The sequence below is a fragment of the Crocodylus porosus genome, unplaced genomic scaffold (genome assembly GCF_001723895.1).
Source record: "Crocodylus porosus isolate Cpor-Errol unplaced genomic scaffold, CroPor_comp1, whole genome shotgun sequence".
Lineage (NCBI taxonomy): Eukaryota > Metazoa > Chordata > Crocodylia > Crocodylidae > Crocodylus > Crocodylus porosus.
The window spans coordinates 124,795,330-124,813,024 of NW_017728931.1; the positions used below are offsets into that span (position 1 = coordinate 124,795,330).

The 17,695-nt window shown below is 40.1% G+C and overlaps 1 protein-coding gene across 3 annotated transcripts in view; it reads left to right on the forward strand.

Annotated features, from left to right (window-relative positions):
- PHTF2 (putative homeodomain transcription factor 2) overlaps nucleotides 1-17,695 on the forward strand; it is a 154,491-nt gene that overhangs the window by 115,360 nt on the left and 21,436 nt on the right. For 2 of the 3 annotated variants that reach the window (XM_019543620.1, XM_019543621.1), the window contains exons 9-15: nucleotides 807-962; nucleotides 3,564-3,782; nucleotides 8,065-8,193; nucleotides 9,420-9,692; nucleotides 10,972-11,103; nucleotides 13,404-13,490; nucleotides 14,557-14,712. In XM_019543620.1, the coding sequence (XP_019399165.1) occupies nucleotides 807-962; nucleotides 3,564-3,782; nucleotides 8,065-8,193; nucleotides 9,420-9,692; nucleotides 10,972-11,103; nucleotides 13,404-13,490; nucleotides 14,557-14,712 (1,152 nt within the window). The remainder of the gene's footprint in view (nucleotides 1-806; nucleotides 963-3,563; nucleotides 3,783-8,064; nucleotides 8,194-9,419; nucleotides 9,693-10,971; nucleotides 11,104-13,403; nucleotides 13,491-14,556; nucleotides 14,713-17,695) is intronic. The other variant, XM_019543622.1, reaches the window with a different exon arrangement.

A 17,695-nucleotide genomic window follows, 5' to 3' on the forward strand; every position in this document is an offset into this window, starting at 1 on the left:
TACATCTACTACCTTTTCCAGGTTCATCCTGTGTAATTATGCCCTATGCTAAGCAATCTATATAATTCCTTCAAAGCACGCAAGTTGCACAGCCAGACTGACTAGAAATTCCCCCCTCCCTCTCACCCTTGTGATTATCCAATGAACACTATAGCAACCGGTTGATATTACTCGTATCGATATACTTCCTTGTAGTAGAGGAAGAGAATGTAGTAGAGATGGAGGCAGAGCAGAAAGAAATCTGCTAGTCTGTGGTGACTTGCCATCTACCAGCCAACCTCCAATGCCTGTGAGGGGGACCCTAATTACCAATATCAGCCCTTCCAACTTTTTTTTTTAAGAAGTTAGGGTGAAAATTGAGCTAGAAGAGTACGGTTACTGTGTTGTTTTACAAACACACCTTAAGAAAAGTGTGAGCTATGAAGTTGCTCTCGAATCTCCTCATTCAGTTGGACAAGAGATCTCAATGTCAGTCGACTCATTCTGTGGAAGTATTGAGCTGATTGATTCAGGGTTGCTGAGCCAGAATCTCTTCTGGGATCCTGCTTTTCTCATTTCCATACCTGTTTGGGTCATTGAATAGATATCCTTGTGCATGAGAGCAAGCAATAGTTTTTTGTTTTCTTTTCCTATACCACATTGAATTAAAAGTGATGCTGAGGAAAACCTAAGAATTGAGGTGAAAGGGGAGACAACTGACTTCAAAGAAAGTCTGAATTGAACCTTCAATTGAAAGTTGAATTAAAAGATAATTTTAATAAGTAGTAATGTGTGTCTTACTAACCGTAAATTATTGATTGGCCTAGGATTCCCACAGGGCAATAACAAATGTATCTGATGAAGTTTCAAGTGAGGAAGGGCCAGAAACTGGCTACCCTCTACGCCGTCATGTAGAACGTGCCTCCAGTGACTGTGCTCTTCGAAATAGGAAATCCCATTATAAGAAACACTACCCTGTGGAGGTATGTTCTATTCCTACATATCCTTTCTATAGTTGATTTAAATGTATTGGCACTTTATTGAATATATTTCTTTCTTCTAAAGTAATTCTAGATTTACTAATCTTCTGTTAATAGGCAGAATCATTATACTTTTACAAATATTTTTTAGAAATCACTGTCTTTGGGGAATGATTGCTGTTTGCAGTTTGGTTTAATTCAATTTGAACAAGAGTCACTTTGAACTTCAGCATATTTTTCACAGAAGGATATTACAGTATTGACTGCTAAGCACTTGCTCTGTTCTTTGGACCTGAATGAGTAGCTCTCTCATCTGAAGACTGCTGATTCTGTATGGCAGCAGTCATCTTGTGGCAACAGTCCCCTGCTGGGAGAAGTCATTCATCTAAGGAATTAATTGTTTCTTGTTACATGAGAGACATCTTTTTTGCCTGAGAAGCACCTGCTTATAGTTTTTGTCATTACTTGGTTGGTGTTAGTTCACCCTCCCTGGTATTTGGACACAGAATTCATGGTGACATATATCAGATTGCAATTTAGCAAATTTAATATCTTTCCGAATAAGTTCTGCTTGGTGTTGTCTGTTTATGAGGAACATAGAGCCAAAAAAGAGAATTGATTCTACATTTGAGTTCCACCTATGTAAGGGGTTTCTCCAATGTGGATGTTTTCCTAGATGTGAAATATTTCTTAAAAGTATTAGTTTTTTCAGTTATTTGTTTGGCTAATACGACTATTACATTTTGAACCTTTGCTAGCTCATTCATCCCTTTTTCTGTTTTTTCTGCATAGCACTGCATAGTGCTTTATAATCATAACTTCTTTTTGGAGCTGCTATATCTGACAGTAAAAATACAGGTTTATATTTCTAAGCCATTTAATTCTCTACTGTCAAATTCTTTTTTGACCTGAGTGTATCTAGCTCTTGCACAATGCAGCTTGTTATAAGAATATTAAAATGAGTGTTAAGTATTCTTGACATAACATCCAGAATTTTCCAGAAGCTGAGTACTTTGAATTGGCTTACTCTCGCTGTCTTTTTTTTAAAGTTTGAAGGTTTGTCAATATGGTATAACAGATCACCAGTGTCCATTAACTTTACATTTCTTCTATTAATTGCCATGGGTGGGGAAACCAAGCCCGTGTAATAGGAAGGAAGGTAGGCAATAGTTTTAGAATCTGTAAATGTTTCATTTGATTTCAAGGAGGTTTTTTTGCTAAGTCAGTTGATGAGCTCTTGCTCATAGATGAGACAGTCCATGATACATTGAAAGCTTGCTTTACTATTTGCATGTTAACAGTAGACTATTGTTGCAGCACAAACTATCCGTTAATGTTTTGACTGTATTTTCTTCAGAACTGAGTGGTGCTTATTAGGTGGTTAGCATTTACTGTACGCAGTATAGAGTTTACTGTTTAGTTGCACATAGGATTATTTCTGTAATTCAACATGTATCTCTAATTTTTTTTTAAATCAGAAAGCCACAAATTTCTATGTGGCTGCATTAACATTTCCATTCTGCATTAATTTTGCAACTTATGTTCCAAAAAGAAGGGCAGGTTCAATATAACATTTTTCAAACCCTTTTTTTTTTTTTTTGTCTTGGCAAAATGACCTGCTGAAGACAGTGGAAGCATGACTTCTAACAAGAACAGACAACCTACACTCTGATAGTTAAACATTTTTTAAATGAATTAATAGTACTTGTACTGAGATTTTGTTGGTATTTACTGTTGATGTGTCCCAGTATTTCCTTCACCATAGAGAACAAGATAAACTTAGAGGAGGCTGTAGCAGTAAAAGAAGATTTTTGATTCAAGAAGAGTTGGAATTGTTGAATGGACAGACTGTTCATGCATTAGGGAATATTTACATTTAATTCAGAAAGCTTTGTACTCTTGCTAGTTGCTGGAGTAATTCCAGGTTCTACATTCTGCTTTTTAGAAGAGAACACTAAAAGGTATATTTTGACATTTGGTCTCGACTGTCTGGAAGCTGCAGCTGGTAAAGAAAGTGGCACCCCACCTTCTGACAAGAGCATGTCACTAGGAGCACATTATTCCAGTGCTCCAGAGTCTGGAATGGTTTCCATTAGCTTGCCAGCTGCAATGTGAGGTGCTGGTCTTGATTATAAAGTCTTAACTGTCCTGAGTCCTACACACCAAAACTGACTACCTTCTTCCTTATGCTCCATAACGATCCCTAACATCAGCTGGGTGACCTCCTGCAAGTACTTGTGTGCCAAGTTTGCTTAGCTCAGCCAGGTGGGAGGTCATTCTTGATTGTTGCTGTACAGTTCTGTAACTCCCTTTCCCTTGGGGCCTGCCAGACCCTGAGCCTGGCTATCTTTTGGAAGTGCAGTAAGACCTTTTTCATTTAAGCAGGCTTTTAGCAGGTGGGGTTAGGTTCTAGGTATTTTTTGGAATACAGATTTATGGTTTAATTATTTTAGCTGTCTTTATTGTAAGCTGCAAGATGCTCTGAGGCTTCTTGGGGCATAAAAATCAAATAGATAGATACATAAACTTTGAAACTGACCTTTTAGGAAAAGGGATGGAGTGCCCTAGACTGCTTTAATGTTTATGCATATGTTCTTTTTTCAGGATGCACCTAAGTCAGGTACTAGTTGTAGTTCTCGATGTTCGAGTTCGAGGCAGGATTCTGAGAGCACAAGGCCAGAATCAGAAACAGAGGATGTACTATGGGAAGACCTTTTGCACTGTGCAGAATGCCATTCTTCCTGTACCAGTGAGACAGATGTAGAAAGCCCTCAAGTCAACCCATGTGGAAAGAAAGAATATAGAGATGACCCATTTCATCAGGTTAGTTTCAAATTATTTTAATTTTACAGTGGGAGTACATCCTGTCTTCAGTTCTACTAGCTTTGGCACATTGGCTATAGGCACATGTCTATTTGTAGCACTGTAATCAAAACGCCAAAAGTTTAGTTTATCCTTTCTGTTCTTAGTTTGTTACCAATGTCTTTTGGGAAGTGCAACACATGATATGTAGGAAAGAAAAATTAATTTGTTCTCATTAGACATGTATTTAAATTTATGAAAGGAGTTGAACTTGATATAGCTGATATAGGTACAGGTAAAAGGTTAAGAAATAAGGACCAGAGCATAAAAAATTGGATGTCTGTGTTTTGGCAAAATTACTGACTCTAATAGATGTTAAGTCTTTTGAACAAGTTAGAAAAATATGTCTTTCAAATAAGTTCGATGATCTGATTAGGTCCCTTCCGACCCTACCAACTACAAAACTATGAAAACTTTATTTACGTAAAATAGTTTTTGAGGCATTCGTTTTGGACCATGGCTTCAAATTCAATTCCACAAAAGAAAGAACATTAAGGGCACATCCAGACAAGCACGGATGTTTGTTTCCCTGGGGACAAGTAGCAGCGGCACATCTTGTGCTCTGGCATGTGGCAGGTTAGGCTGGGGGCAGCAACTGGGCTGACCCCAACAGCGTTACCTGGGGTCCCGGGGGCCTCCCAGGGCTGCAGCCTCAGGAATTCTGGCCAGCAGCTGGAGCATGTCTCCGGCCAGCCAGACTTCGGTTTTAGGTGGTGCATGCTGCCACCATGTGTGCCACCCAACTTTTTTCCAGCATGCGTTTTTTTGACCTCGGGACATCCTGGGGTCCCTCCCCCCCCATGTATGGTGCCACACACCACACATCTGTGCTCATCTGTGTTTGCTTTCACATGGGCCCCTCGTGGATGTTATAGTTAAGATGTGATTAACTGCTTAATCATGTCTTAAGTAGTGACCTGGGCACACATTCAATCAATTAACGGTGTGATAAAACAAGGGATAAACCACAGTTATTACACAAAATATATGTAATGATTTTGTGGCTGGTTCTTACCATGCCTTTGATTGAGCATGTGGCTAGTGCCCAGCCTTTGGATGAAGCAAACAGGAGCCTTTCAAGTCTCCCATGTGCTCCAGAGCCCAGGAGTGCTCCTTAGCTGATCAGGACGCTCAGCTGGAGAAGTGCACCATTCACTCCCAGCCACAGGTGTGCATGATGTGCTCCCAGGACTGGGCGTTCCAGTCAGCTAATTGGGGCTCCCAACCAGGGGAGCACAGAAAGCAAAGTTTGCTACTTGTCAGTGTATGAGGAACCTGGTATCCTCCAGCACCAGCAGTATGGTGTAATGGGATAGGACGCAGGGTCCTACAATTGCACCTCCTGCCATGCATGTGTATCATGCTACATCACACCACTGGGAACCTGCATCACATCCCATCACACTATTAATGAACATGTGTCAGGAGTCCCACTTCTGTCTCAGAATTACTTTAATGCAGTTTATTTTTGAGGAGTAGTTATCTGTCAAAAAGAAGAATGTAAGTTATTCATATGCTCAGTAGTATAACTGAGTGGCAACCAGGCACCAGTCCTGGGCTCTGACTTGAGAGGGGGGTGCCCCTGCCTCTTCTGCTTCTGTTCCAGCTGCAGCCTCTGCCCTGAGCACCACTGCCACTCAGAGCATAGAACTGCCCAATTAGGCCTCAGAGTTATTCATTATTGAAATACAGAGGTAAGGAACTCTGAATTAAATCAAAATGAGCCTTTTTGGCTTAGAAGCTATCCTAACTATTCCTTAAACTCTTTATCGTCTCTCAATTCACCCAGTTTTTATACTATTTTTTTCAGTGGTGTAGTTCAGATTCTGTAGATGTAACACTACTAATATGACCAGCTGGCAGGCTTTAGCAATACAAAGTATCCAAGTGAATCCTAGGAAAACCATTCTCTAGAAAAGATTTAGCTTAAAACAGGTAATAAACATCTGTTGTATGTTTAGTCAAGGTAGTAAGACTTTCTTTCTATACTTCCCCATAATATGAACATGCTGGTTACAGGTCACTGCCTTCATCCACATGTAGTACGTGATGCTAGTGGCAATCAAGATTTTAAAATTGTAAGAGAATGGGAACAGCATGATTGACCTGCTTTAACCATTAAGGTCCTTTTAAAAGCTGTTACCTCATATAAATTAAAACTGTTAAAAAAAATTTTTTAAAAATGTCACAAGCAATCAAATGTTTTATTCTAAGCATGGGTTATCTCTAGAACCGATTTGGGAATGTTTCCATTTAAAAATGTTTTTCAGTTTGTCAAAACTAATTTTTCATTGTTGAAATACTATGACAATTTTTTTTATCTGTAAGGTTCAAGTCCAAAACAAAAGACATGGACACCCTCTTCCTTTAGACTAGCCAAAGCAGATACTTGACTTTGTTGGTTTATTCAGGGATGATCCTGCCTTGATCAGGAGGATGGACTAAATGACCTCATATGGTCCCTTCAAGCTCTGCTTTCCTGTGGTCCTATGATCCTATGCCCAGTGTCTCGGGCACTCAGCTAGGATATAGGAGACCCATATTAAAGTCCCTTGACTCCTTGTCCCTTGTTTCTCCGCGTCCAAAGCAACTGCTGCTCGAGTTACTGTCTCTCTTTTAGTCTCTTCTGTTGGTATTGTTCCATGCTGTGTGAGTATTTAAATATTCCTCGGGCCAAATAGAGACCTCAAGTTGAGACCTGTTTCAGTCTCAACTTCAGTGATTTGGTTATGCTTTTGTTTCACATTGGAACAAAAATAGGACTAAACTTTGAAATCTTTGGAAAAGAACACTTCTTTTGCAGGCCAACCATAGTTACCAGCAAGGTTTGAAACTTTTTGGTGCCTAGCAGTGGCCTCTATGCCTTAAAATATATGTGTAATTCTTATTTTCAGTGCAGTCAGCTAGTAGAAGAGAAACTGTCAAATGCTTTGCCACTGGGTTCCAAACTGTGTGCTACACAACAATAGAATCCTGGTTGTCTCGTGCTGGGAAGCGAAAGTAGTCTAATAGTTAGAGCCTAATAAATGTAAATATTTTGTATGTTCAGTTTGATGAATGGATTACACAGGGCTGCTATATTAGATACCTTGGTTCTATTCCAATTCCCTAAGCCTGAGATATAAGGCCTTGGTTAGAATTAAGGACTGAGATGCACATTAGGAGAAGTGACCTCAGAATTTATTGCAGTTTGGCACCCAGCTTCATACATTTTCACCAGGATTCTCACTGTGTTTCCCAAGCTTTTCAGGAAAATGAAGCAAAATAGACCTTACAAGGAAAGGTTGGAAGAACACGGGCTTATTTAGTCTGGAAAAGACAAGACTGAGGCAGGGATTTGACAAGTTGTCAGTTGTAAAGATGTTAGTGATAGGCTGTTCTCTGTGGCTGCAGGCTACAAGACAAGAATTAATGATCTTAAAGTACATCAAAGGAAATTTGGTTGGGATATTAAGAAGGACTTGCTAATTATGAAGGTGGTTAAGCACTGAAACAGTTTGCAGAGAGAGAGGTTAAGGGAATCTCCATCCTTTGTGAGATTTTAAGAGCAGATTAGACAAGAACTTGGCTGAGATGGTTTAGACAAGCACAGTCCTGCCTTGAGCAGGGGGCTGGATTTGATGACCTTTTGAGATCCCTTTCAGCGCTATTTTTCTGTCATTCTTTGCATCCTTCCCACCCTTTAATCCCACTGAATGTTGCCATTCGTGTGTACAGCTCCATATTATTGTGTTTTCTTATCTTGTTTTATGTTTAACCCATTGCACTTCTCATTCAATTGCTGACATTTTAAACCAGTGGCTTTTGAGTTTGTTCCATTCATCCAAATGGATGTTGTTTGTACCTGGAAGCTATTGTTTTAGGCTTTCTATGAACACGGGCAAATATTGCTTTACCAAGGGTTTGTCCAAAACCATAAGAGCAAGATTCTTTATGTTAAGAAAGAATCTTGAAAAAAACTGAGAAATGCCTTTGCTCCTGTCCATCATTCATTCACGTTTATGAGGTTTTTCCTGTGTGTTGAAAAACATTTGCGGCTAAAGGGCATTGTGTAATAAGAAGCATACAGACAATCTCATTTTGCAAAACATTTCACAAAATACATTACATATAAAAGGTGTATATGGCAGTGTTCATGACAGTTATACAATTTGTGTCAGCAAAAGTATTGACGTTAAAGTAAATATTGTTGATGGTGATATGATACTTACTGCATATGCATCAATACTGTTTTTTCCTGTAGAGTCATTTGCCGTGGCTCCACAGTTCAAACCCAGGACTAGAAAAAATAAGTGCAATTGTATGGGAAGGTAATGATTGCAAGAAAGCTGATATGTCTGTGCTCGAAATCAGCGGCATGATAATGAACAGAGTAAGTTCTTTTTCTTTTACCCTATGCAAATTACACTTAGGAATCTGAAATCTTCATTTTTGGCAGATATTTTCTCTTTTGTAATCAACAAATCCATTGGTAGTGTTGCTCCGTAATATATCTCATTGCGATTTCTTTGGGTTGTCATCAGTAGTTATACAAGTGAATCTTGGGTTCAATAATACAGGCAACCCCCGTTTAACACTGTTTCGCTCAGCAGTATTTCACTATAATGCTTATTTTAAATTGATAAAGCAATAGTGCTCAGCAAGGTTTGTTATAGCAGTTGTGGTCGCCATCTTGGGTCATTAAAAGCAGTTGCGGTCACCATCTTGGGTCATCACATACTTTGTTTCACTTAACACTTGAATTTTCAGGGACCAATTAAGAGCGCTAAGCGGGGGTTGCCTGTACTTGTTTTAGGTTACTGTAGACCCACACAGTAAGTTAACCTGAATGTTTCTTTTATTTGTTTTCCAAAACTGAAATGATCTGTGACTATCACTTCTGATCCTTGGGCTCCTGGGAACAGGCACTGTCATGTTTTGGGGGTTAGATATATATTAAAGATGCAGATTTCAGTATTAGAAAGCTGGAGTTTAGTTTGCTTACTTTAGGAAGCAGACCTTTAAAAGAATTAATGCCGTGTCTGCTTGCAATACTGTTATAAATTTAATTCAACTCTTCGGGTGTTACTCCTAAGAACAACATAGTCCTGTGGGATTATTAAATTGCATCTGAATATGTAGTCAGGATTGACTGTCTATATGTTAAGAGCTGTACAAACCTTTAGGAAGATAGGGGCCCCACAGAGTTCAAATAAAAAAGACAAAACAGAAGAGAGCAGGACATACATAAACAAAAGTGATCAGAATGATTCGTACACGTTTTGCTGGAATTATTTTAAATTAAAAACTTTATACTCAGCTACTCTGCTGACTATCCTTTTTTAATTCATTATATAGATTATTTTTAAGGCTTGTATTTATTTGTTTATCTTTCAGTGCAAAAAAAATGTTTTCATCTGATTCTATAGCTATTGATGCATGCTCACCTCTATTTCATTATGCTGTATATTTTGTAAAAGTAAATTTTAGAGGTATTTGCAAAATACTTTGTTTTGCATGTGATGTGAGTTAAACTTTATAAATAGCAGAGTTGTAGCTAAGATTTGTTGACACTAATAAGCATGCAATTAAATTCAATCCTGTTTCTTCAATTTTTAGGTGAACAGCTATATACCAGGAATAGGATACCAGATTTTTGGAAACTTAGTCTCCCTAATCCTGGGTTTAACACCATTTGTATTTCGACTTTCCCAAGCTGCAGATTTGGAACAACTAGCTACACATTCTGCTACTGAACTTTATGTTCTTGCGTTTGGGTCAAATGGAGACATACTTGTTTTTTCAATGGTTATAATAAGCTTTGTGGTCCGTGTGTCCCTTGTGTGGATTTTCTTTTTTCTGCTATGTGTAGCAGAGAGAACATACAAACAGGTAGGTATAATAGGAAGCCTCTAACTGTATCCTTTTAGAGAAGGGAAAGAAAATTAGTAGTATTACTTATGTAATCATGTAACCATGATAGTCCAAGAAATATGTGAGAAGCAAGGATTTTTGTGGGTGGTAACTTACTGGACTGTCTGCTTGGTTGGGATAGATTTAGACAAGCTTTTGAATGCAGCACATTTGTCTTCAGTTCAACGTTCAGTCTTTATAGCTTGGGGCAGTGTTTCTCAACCGGGGTGTCATGGCCATTAGGTAGAACTGCCCTGCACACCTTGTGCACAGCCAGATTAGGAAGCAGCTTCTCAGTCTGGTGAGACCACGTAGTATCTCCCAAAAACAGAGGTGCACAGTACAGATGGAGCTGTCTTGCATGCCTCTTTCCAGAAGGAGTGCCCAGGAAGTCTGGACCAGGAAGGGCTGGGGCAAGAGTGGAGATTCCTGCCTGCTTTAGGTTTATTAGATAACCCCAATGCAGGTAGGAGCATATGTTCCTGCCACAGGCCTTCCCAGTCTGGTTGTGCACAAGATGCATGAGGCAGTTCCTTCTTGCTGTGGCATCAGTGCCCCAGTTGCCAGTCACCAAGGTAAGCTGAGTCAGCCAAGAGTGATTCTTAACCGAGGTGCTGCCAAAATTAACAAAGTTACAGAGGAGTGCCCTAAATCTAAAAAAAAAAATGTAAAAAAGGTAGAGAAGCACTGGCTTGGGGACACAGAGCATAGGAGAGAAGTGCTCTGTTTCTTGACGATCTCTCCAGTTTTACCAGCTTCTGCAGTTGCCAGGCTTTCCTGTCACAGAGCTTTTCTGAGGGAAATTTGAAACTTCATTTCAGATTTCTAATACAGTAAAAGCTTTGTCATCTGGCATCCCCCAGGAATGGGGGATGCTGGATAACAAAATATGTTGGTTAATTGAGCAGCCTGAACAAGCATCCTTGTCTGTTCGGGCCACTGTGTCCAGGGTGTCACCGACCCTCCCACAGGCCCTGCGGGACAGGGAGATGGGCCCTGCACAGCCTGTTATTCCCCCGGGCCGGTTTTACTTTTCCTTACAAGCCGGCATGCCAGTTAACAGAGCGTGCCAGCTTGTAATGTGCTGGTTTCTGGAGATTTTCCTGTAATTTGCCCCTTGATTTGACTCAGTTTGCCCATTGAATTCCCAGTAATGTTGCAAAGATGCATTTGCATTTTCAAATTACCTTTTTTTTCCTCCCTATCCTTCAGACGGGAACAATTCCTTAATAGTAAAACTTGATTTTTTTTTTTGTAGAGGTTACTTTTTGCCAAACTGTTTGGTCATTTAACATCTGCTAGAAGAGCAAGAAAATCAGAAGTTCCTCACTTCCGGTTAAAGAAAGTGCAAAACATAAAAATGTGGCTCTCTCTCCGATCCTATCTGAAGGTAAAAAAATTTTTTTTTTCTCTCATTTGTTTATTGTAAATATAAATCCATGTTCTGTTATTGGAAAGCTGGTATTCTTCAGCTGATTTCTCTAAAGGCAGAAGTCCCGTGTTGGTATACATGTGCCTTATGCATTTCAAATGTTATCAGCCACTGAAATCAAGGGCCTGCCTTTTTTTAAGAAAATATTTTAACTTCTACCACAACCAGTTCACCTGATCATTTTCTTACTGAAAGCATGTTCATGAAATATAGATGCATTTCTCCATTGCTTGGATATAAGACAAATCCTGTCATTTGTTCCTACAAAAACCGGTTAAGTCATACTGTAGGCTCTTGATAGACATAGCAGAGCGAATGAAGGATCAAGTGACTGCAGCCCAAGAGCTGTTTGGAGCATGCTTCCCTAGATCTCAGGCAACAGCAGCAGGTTTACTAAGAAATATCCATCTCAAACATTTGTAGTGCCCTCCCCTGTCCCACCCTGCTTTCACAGAGCTATTTTAGAAGAAACTTACACTTCTTACATAAGTGTCTTCAATCTATAAATACCCAGAATTTGATTTGTCCACATGAAATTCAGCCTGTCATGTAACCTATGAGTCAGTTGATATAGTATGGATTACAGCGTAGTCTAAAAAATAATTTGTCAGATAATTCTCTTCTAGTGCATTTTGAGTAAATTTATTTCTTATGTAAATATAGCCTACAGCCAAGCAGAAAAGCATTCACAGCTTTGCCAAAGCACTTAATTGTTGAATGACATAACTCTGCTATTTCAAAGACTCCTTTTAAATCCGCTACGCCAACTTGTGTGTGTATGTAAGGTGAAGAGAGACCTCTTTGCCTTTGCTCCCTTGATGCAACTTGTGTGTTCTGTTGTGATTCAAGATGGTGAGATTTTGAAATGACATCCATATGTAGTATTTTCATTTTCCCCATTTTTTTTTTTTTTTTTTTGCTTTCATGACTACCATATGTGCATATTCTACTCATTCTTAGGCAAGCTACTTTCAGTGTTCACTTTGATTATTGTCCAGGAAGAAGCTGGAGATTTAAGAAATATTTTGCATTGAATTTGTTCAGGTTTTCAGTGTGTTCCAACTAAGTAAATATAATGTTTGCATTCTAGAACTCCTGTATTTCTTAGGAACACACCTAGTAATATTTTTCAGAAGGGAAAAGAATGTAGGAAGTAAAAAATGTGTGCGTTTCATGACCATCTTTTTTGTCAATCCAGCAGAGGGTGCTCAGATCTTAAAAACCATTCAGCAAAAGCCATTATATTATTACAGAAGTTTCTTGCTATATAAGTACCCAGCAGTGAGCTTTTTTTAAAAACAATAAAATGTAGCTTTACAGGCTATCTTCTGAGCCCAGAACTTTCTCTTCTTTTGTCAGAATTTTAATGTGTTGGAACATTATTCATACACCACCTTGCACAATAGTATTCTGGTCCTTGACTAAGACTAAGACTCCTAAGTCCTAGTGTAACATAAATATACTGTATATGATATACTCTTTTACTAGATACTCCTATACTCCTAGAGGAGGAAGAGGATGGATATGTGAAATAATCTGTTAATCACTCAGTGTAATATATCTGTACTGTAGAACGTGTTATTTTGGCAGTAATTACCCATCCCTATTCTGTTGTCAACCCAGGTTAAGTAATTCACTGTGGCCTGAAGCAGAATACATCTTTGCTTCATTAAGCAGTTGGGGAATCTCTTTAGATAGAAGCAGCTTTGGGTCAGTAAGGAGCTGATCAAACACTTCCTGTTCTTTAAATTTATCTGAGCAGACTCAGTTTTTCCTTGTTTTATTAGCATTGAATGTTCTCAGGAAGGATCACTGTGCAGTTATACTATTTACTAGCCAATTGCCCATCAGGAATGGTGAGGGGGGATGGAGCACTGCCACCCACTTGCCACTGCTGCCTCCCAGGACCTCTGTCCACTCTGTCCCCACCATCATGGTGGCGCTCCACCACACCACTGCTGCCTCCTGTCTGGAACCCACTTGGAGCACTCTGATTTGCTGTTTCAGTCAGCGTTGTGATTGGCTACCAAGACAACCAATCAGAGTGTGAACAAAGCATTATGGCCAGACAGACAGACAAAGGCTTTTTATTATATTAGAATGTTAAATACATTATTTAACGTAACCTACAACTTTAAATACTGTTGTGATCCATGATGAGATGGTGTGAGGGAGTATTAACCTGACTAGATCTACAAGTTTGCCTAATGACTACAGTGATTTTTCTTTTGGTCAGTCAATATTTCCCTTACTTTCAGCGGCGAGGTCCTCAACGCTCAGTTGATGTTATAGTTTCATCTGCCTTCTTACTGACTATCTCAGTCGTATTTATCTGCTGTGCACAGGTGAGCTAATTTTACTTGTGTATAGGAAAATAGGATTTATATATTATTTTCATTATTTTTACTTTAAGCAATTCTACCAGACGTAAAGTGAAAATAACTAATATCTGTTGGTGCCTTTCTACAAAGTCTATGAGAAATACACAGTGCTCAATTTATGTAGTTTAATGGCAAACATTCTGCCAATAATATAAATTAAGGAAACAACTGTGCTACTGGTTTTTGTGTATTTTACAACCTATAAACAAATTACTTTTGCAAACTCTTACATTAAAAAGTTCATTTGGGATTGGCATCTATTTGTAACTGAGATTTTAACAATGTAGTATAATGTAGTATAATTCACAGAAAGCTAACTTCCTTTTGTTCCTTTCATTCTTTTTTTTTTATAAATTGTCATCCTGAGTTCTCAGTAGGACATAAGAAAGACCATGTTGTTCAAGTATTAGTCTGCCCTCTAGCGGAATGCACAGTAATAAGCAAGCTGTATTGAAACGTTATAATTACTGAAAATATTTGCTTGAGCACATGCACCTAATCACAGGGTTGTTTCACCTGTTGGCAATATTTTATCCTCTTTTAACCAAAAGTAATTTTACTGCCTCTTCCTGGTTTCTAAATATAAATACTTTAATATGAACATAATTAAGTTTAGTAGCATTATTTTAATTGAGTTTTCCTTTTAATCCAGTCAATTACAACATAAACATAACTGTTTTCAATCAAATGCAATTACTTCACAAGCTTGACCTTTTTGTTTTGGTTTAGAATAGCCTTGTATAATATGTATTTCTGTCACTACTGACATTCAAAATGAGAATATCACTTTCTAATTTTTATTTCTGCCATTTAGATTACTCTTCTTGTGGGACTTCTCAGTGTTTCAATGAAAACCTGTTAATTTTGGAATATAAATTAATTTAAAAATCAATTACAAAATAGTAACCAAATCCGTATGAAAAAGTATAGGATAAATTTCTTTTATTTAATTGTAACCGCATAATCTGGACATTTACAAACTCTTTTGAAATTAATGACTCTCAATTTTGCCTTTTATCTTTACTTTCAGCTGCTTCATGTGCATGAGATCTTCCTTGATTGTCACTACAATTGGGAACTAGTGATTTGGTGCATTTCACTAGCACTTTTTCTCCTAAGATTTGTTACACTTGGATCAGAAACCAGTAAAAAATACAGCAATACCTCAATATTACTTACTGAGCAGGTGAGCACGTACATAAAACTGGGGCCGTGGGCTTTAGAACCATTGAAAATAGTCCAGGGTATGGGGGAGACATTCATGCGTACAAAGAAATTGGGTATTAATGACGTTTTGCAACCTGTTGGTCAGTTTCTGTATTTGTATCTGCTTCTAAATATAGAAACTTCTGAAATAGTAACGCAAGATAAAAAATGTACTACTGACTTTGTGTAGACATTTTGCAAATCTTGATGTTTTGTAGGCAGGCTGTAGAAGTTCTTGTCAAACAGGCTCCCTCCTGGAAAACTGAAGGGAAACATTTCTTGAAGTCTTGTTCACTTACTGAAAAAGTGCTTCTTGGAGCAAGGGGCACTGTGGCTGAAAGTAACACAAATTATATCATTTATATAAAGTGTCTAAAGAAACACAACTTACACTTATGCCTCCTTTTAAAAAGAAGCTTCCTGTGTCAAAGATATGGCTCATGGGTTGGATCCAGCCTACAATACCATATCCTGTCCTGCGGAGCTCCTGGAAGGGCAAGGAATTGAGAGGCAAGGCCCACCACCAAAATCTAACATTCAGAGCCCCATTGGGATGCATGTTGTTGGTGGAGTGGCAAGCAACTGCCCTGCGGCTCAGGAATCTATGGCAGTTAATGCTGCTACTGCTGTCCACTCCTTTCCTGATCCAGCCTTATCTAATACCTTAGGAGATGCATTAAAAAGTAACCTTTTTTATTGTATTATTGTATTAAATGTATTAATATTTATTAGTTCCTCTATCTTTGTGATTATCCCTAGTAAGTCTGGCCCTAAAGCACCACAAGCAGCCTTGTTTTCTATCAGGGACAGTGACAGTAAATCAGTGAGCAGCTAATCTACAAAAAGCCCAACGTTATGTTTTAGGTAAAAGCATTACAGAGGCCAGTCTTAACAATGAACAGTCTACACACATCCTAAGCTCATCAAGTCTTATATGACTGCACGGGGCTCTGGCAGGTCCAGTACTCAGGGTTGTAAGTTCTTGGATTTGTGTATATCTCTAAATCCAGATCACAGCTGTCTTTTTATGTACTCTGTTTTATCTTTTTTCAAACTAAAATAAACATGCTTATGTAGTTTCCTTCAGTGGGTGAGACTTTTTCCAGAGTCATTTATCTGCCTAGTGATTAGTATTAATTACCCCCAGTGAGCCAGGAACACAATGATATATAATACTTACCGCTTTGATACAAAAGTCTTTTTGAATATTTCATGTGTATATAATGCCTATCAGATTGCAGTATAATAGTGATCTTCATGCTGACAGCATCTCTGATTTGTTATTTCTAGGAACACTGTCTGAACCCTAAGCCAAAGGTTAAGTTTACAGTAATACATAAATGCCTGAAGGACCATACTGTTGGTATAACAAGCATACTGGTTCAGTTCAGACTCCTCAGTGTTGTTAGTTTGGGCTATACTCATATGCTGGATCCAGATGTGTAGGCATGTGTGGTTTGTGGTTCTGCAAAAGCTCTTTGCACTGCCGCCACAAATCTCACATGTTGCACGTTAATCAGTGCTCAGCACTGCTAATTTGCAGCACCGGAGCAAAATTTGCTACTGGGATTTCCTGGTAGCAAAAAAAAAAGAAAAACCTCTAGAAAAAAAGCGGTGCAAACTATGCCAAAATGGTGAGTGCTGGGACAAATGCAGAGACACCCTGGGCTGCCTGCTTTCCCATCTCCACATGCTGTGGAGCCCCTGTGCTGAGGAAGCCTGTGTCCCAGCCAGCTGCTTCCTGCCTGGGTGGGGTGCAGTGTGCCTCGAAACAGGGAAGCAGGCAGCCTTGGGCTGGCTGCTCCCTGGTTTTCGCGTGTCTCTGCAGAGGCTCCACTGCAGAGCCGCCACCCTAAGGCACATGGAGCCCCTGCCCTGAAGCACACTGCATCCCCACCAGCCATGGAGCCAGCTGGCTGGGGTGCAGTGTGCCCCAAGAAGGGGGACCAGGCAGCCTTGGGCCTGCTCCCCTGTCTCTGCTGTCTCAGCCCGAGGACTGAGGCACTTGAAGGGACTTGAGGGACTCCACTGCACAGCCCCCACACTGAGGCACTTGAAGCCTCCACGCTAAGGCACACTGCACCCCAGGCAGCCACAGACCAGCTGGCTGGGGCTCATTGTGCTTTGAGACAAGGCAGTGCCCCATCTCGAGGCACACTGCACCCCAGTGCAGGGGAGGGGCTGCACATGGAGCCCCTATGCTGAGATACATGGAGACAAGGGAGCAACCAACCCAAGGCTGCCTGCTCCCCTGTCTTGAGGCACACTGCATTTTAGTCAGGCAGGGAGCAGCTGACTGAGGCACAGGGTACCTCAGCATCGGGACTCTACGGTGTGTGGAGATGGAGGAGCAGACAGCCCTGGGCACAGGGTGCCTCAGCTCCCAGGGCTGCTTGCTCCTCCATCTCCATGTGCTGTTCCTGGCTGGGCAGGGCGCAAGCTGCTTCAGAGCAGAGGATGGCTAGTCCCTGCTATGGTACCCTGTGCCTCAGCCAGCTCCTCCCCAGCATGTGGAACAATGGGACAATGTGTCCTGCTCCAAAGCACACGGGCAGGGGCATGCACTAGAGCACAAAGTACTGGCATAAATTTGTGCCACTACTATTCATGCTGCTGTAAAGGCACACCCCTGCTCATGTGGACCTGACCATAGTGGCTGACAGAGGCTTACCAGGGCACCTCCGTGCCCAGGGCAGCTGTGATATCTGGGACAGGGCCAGCTGCCACCAATGCACTGCTATGCTGGCAGCTATTTTTGTGCCTGTCCCTTCCCCATTTAAGGGTGTGTCCAGATGAGCATGCATGTCCATTTCCCTGGCCACAAATATCAGTGGCACATAGTTTCATAGATTTCATAGACATTAGGGCTGGAAGGGACCTCGGAAGATCGAGTCCAGCCCCCCGCCCAAAGGGCAGGAAGTCAGCTGGGGTCATAGGATCCCAGCAAGATAAGCATCCAATTT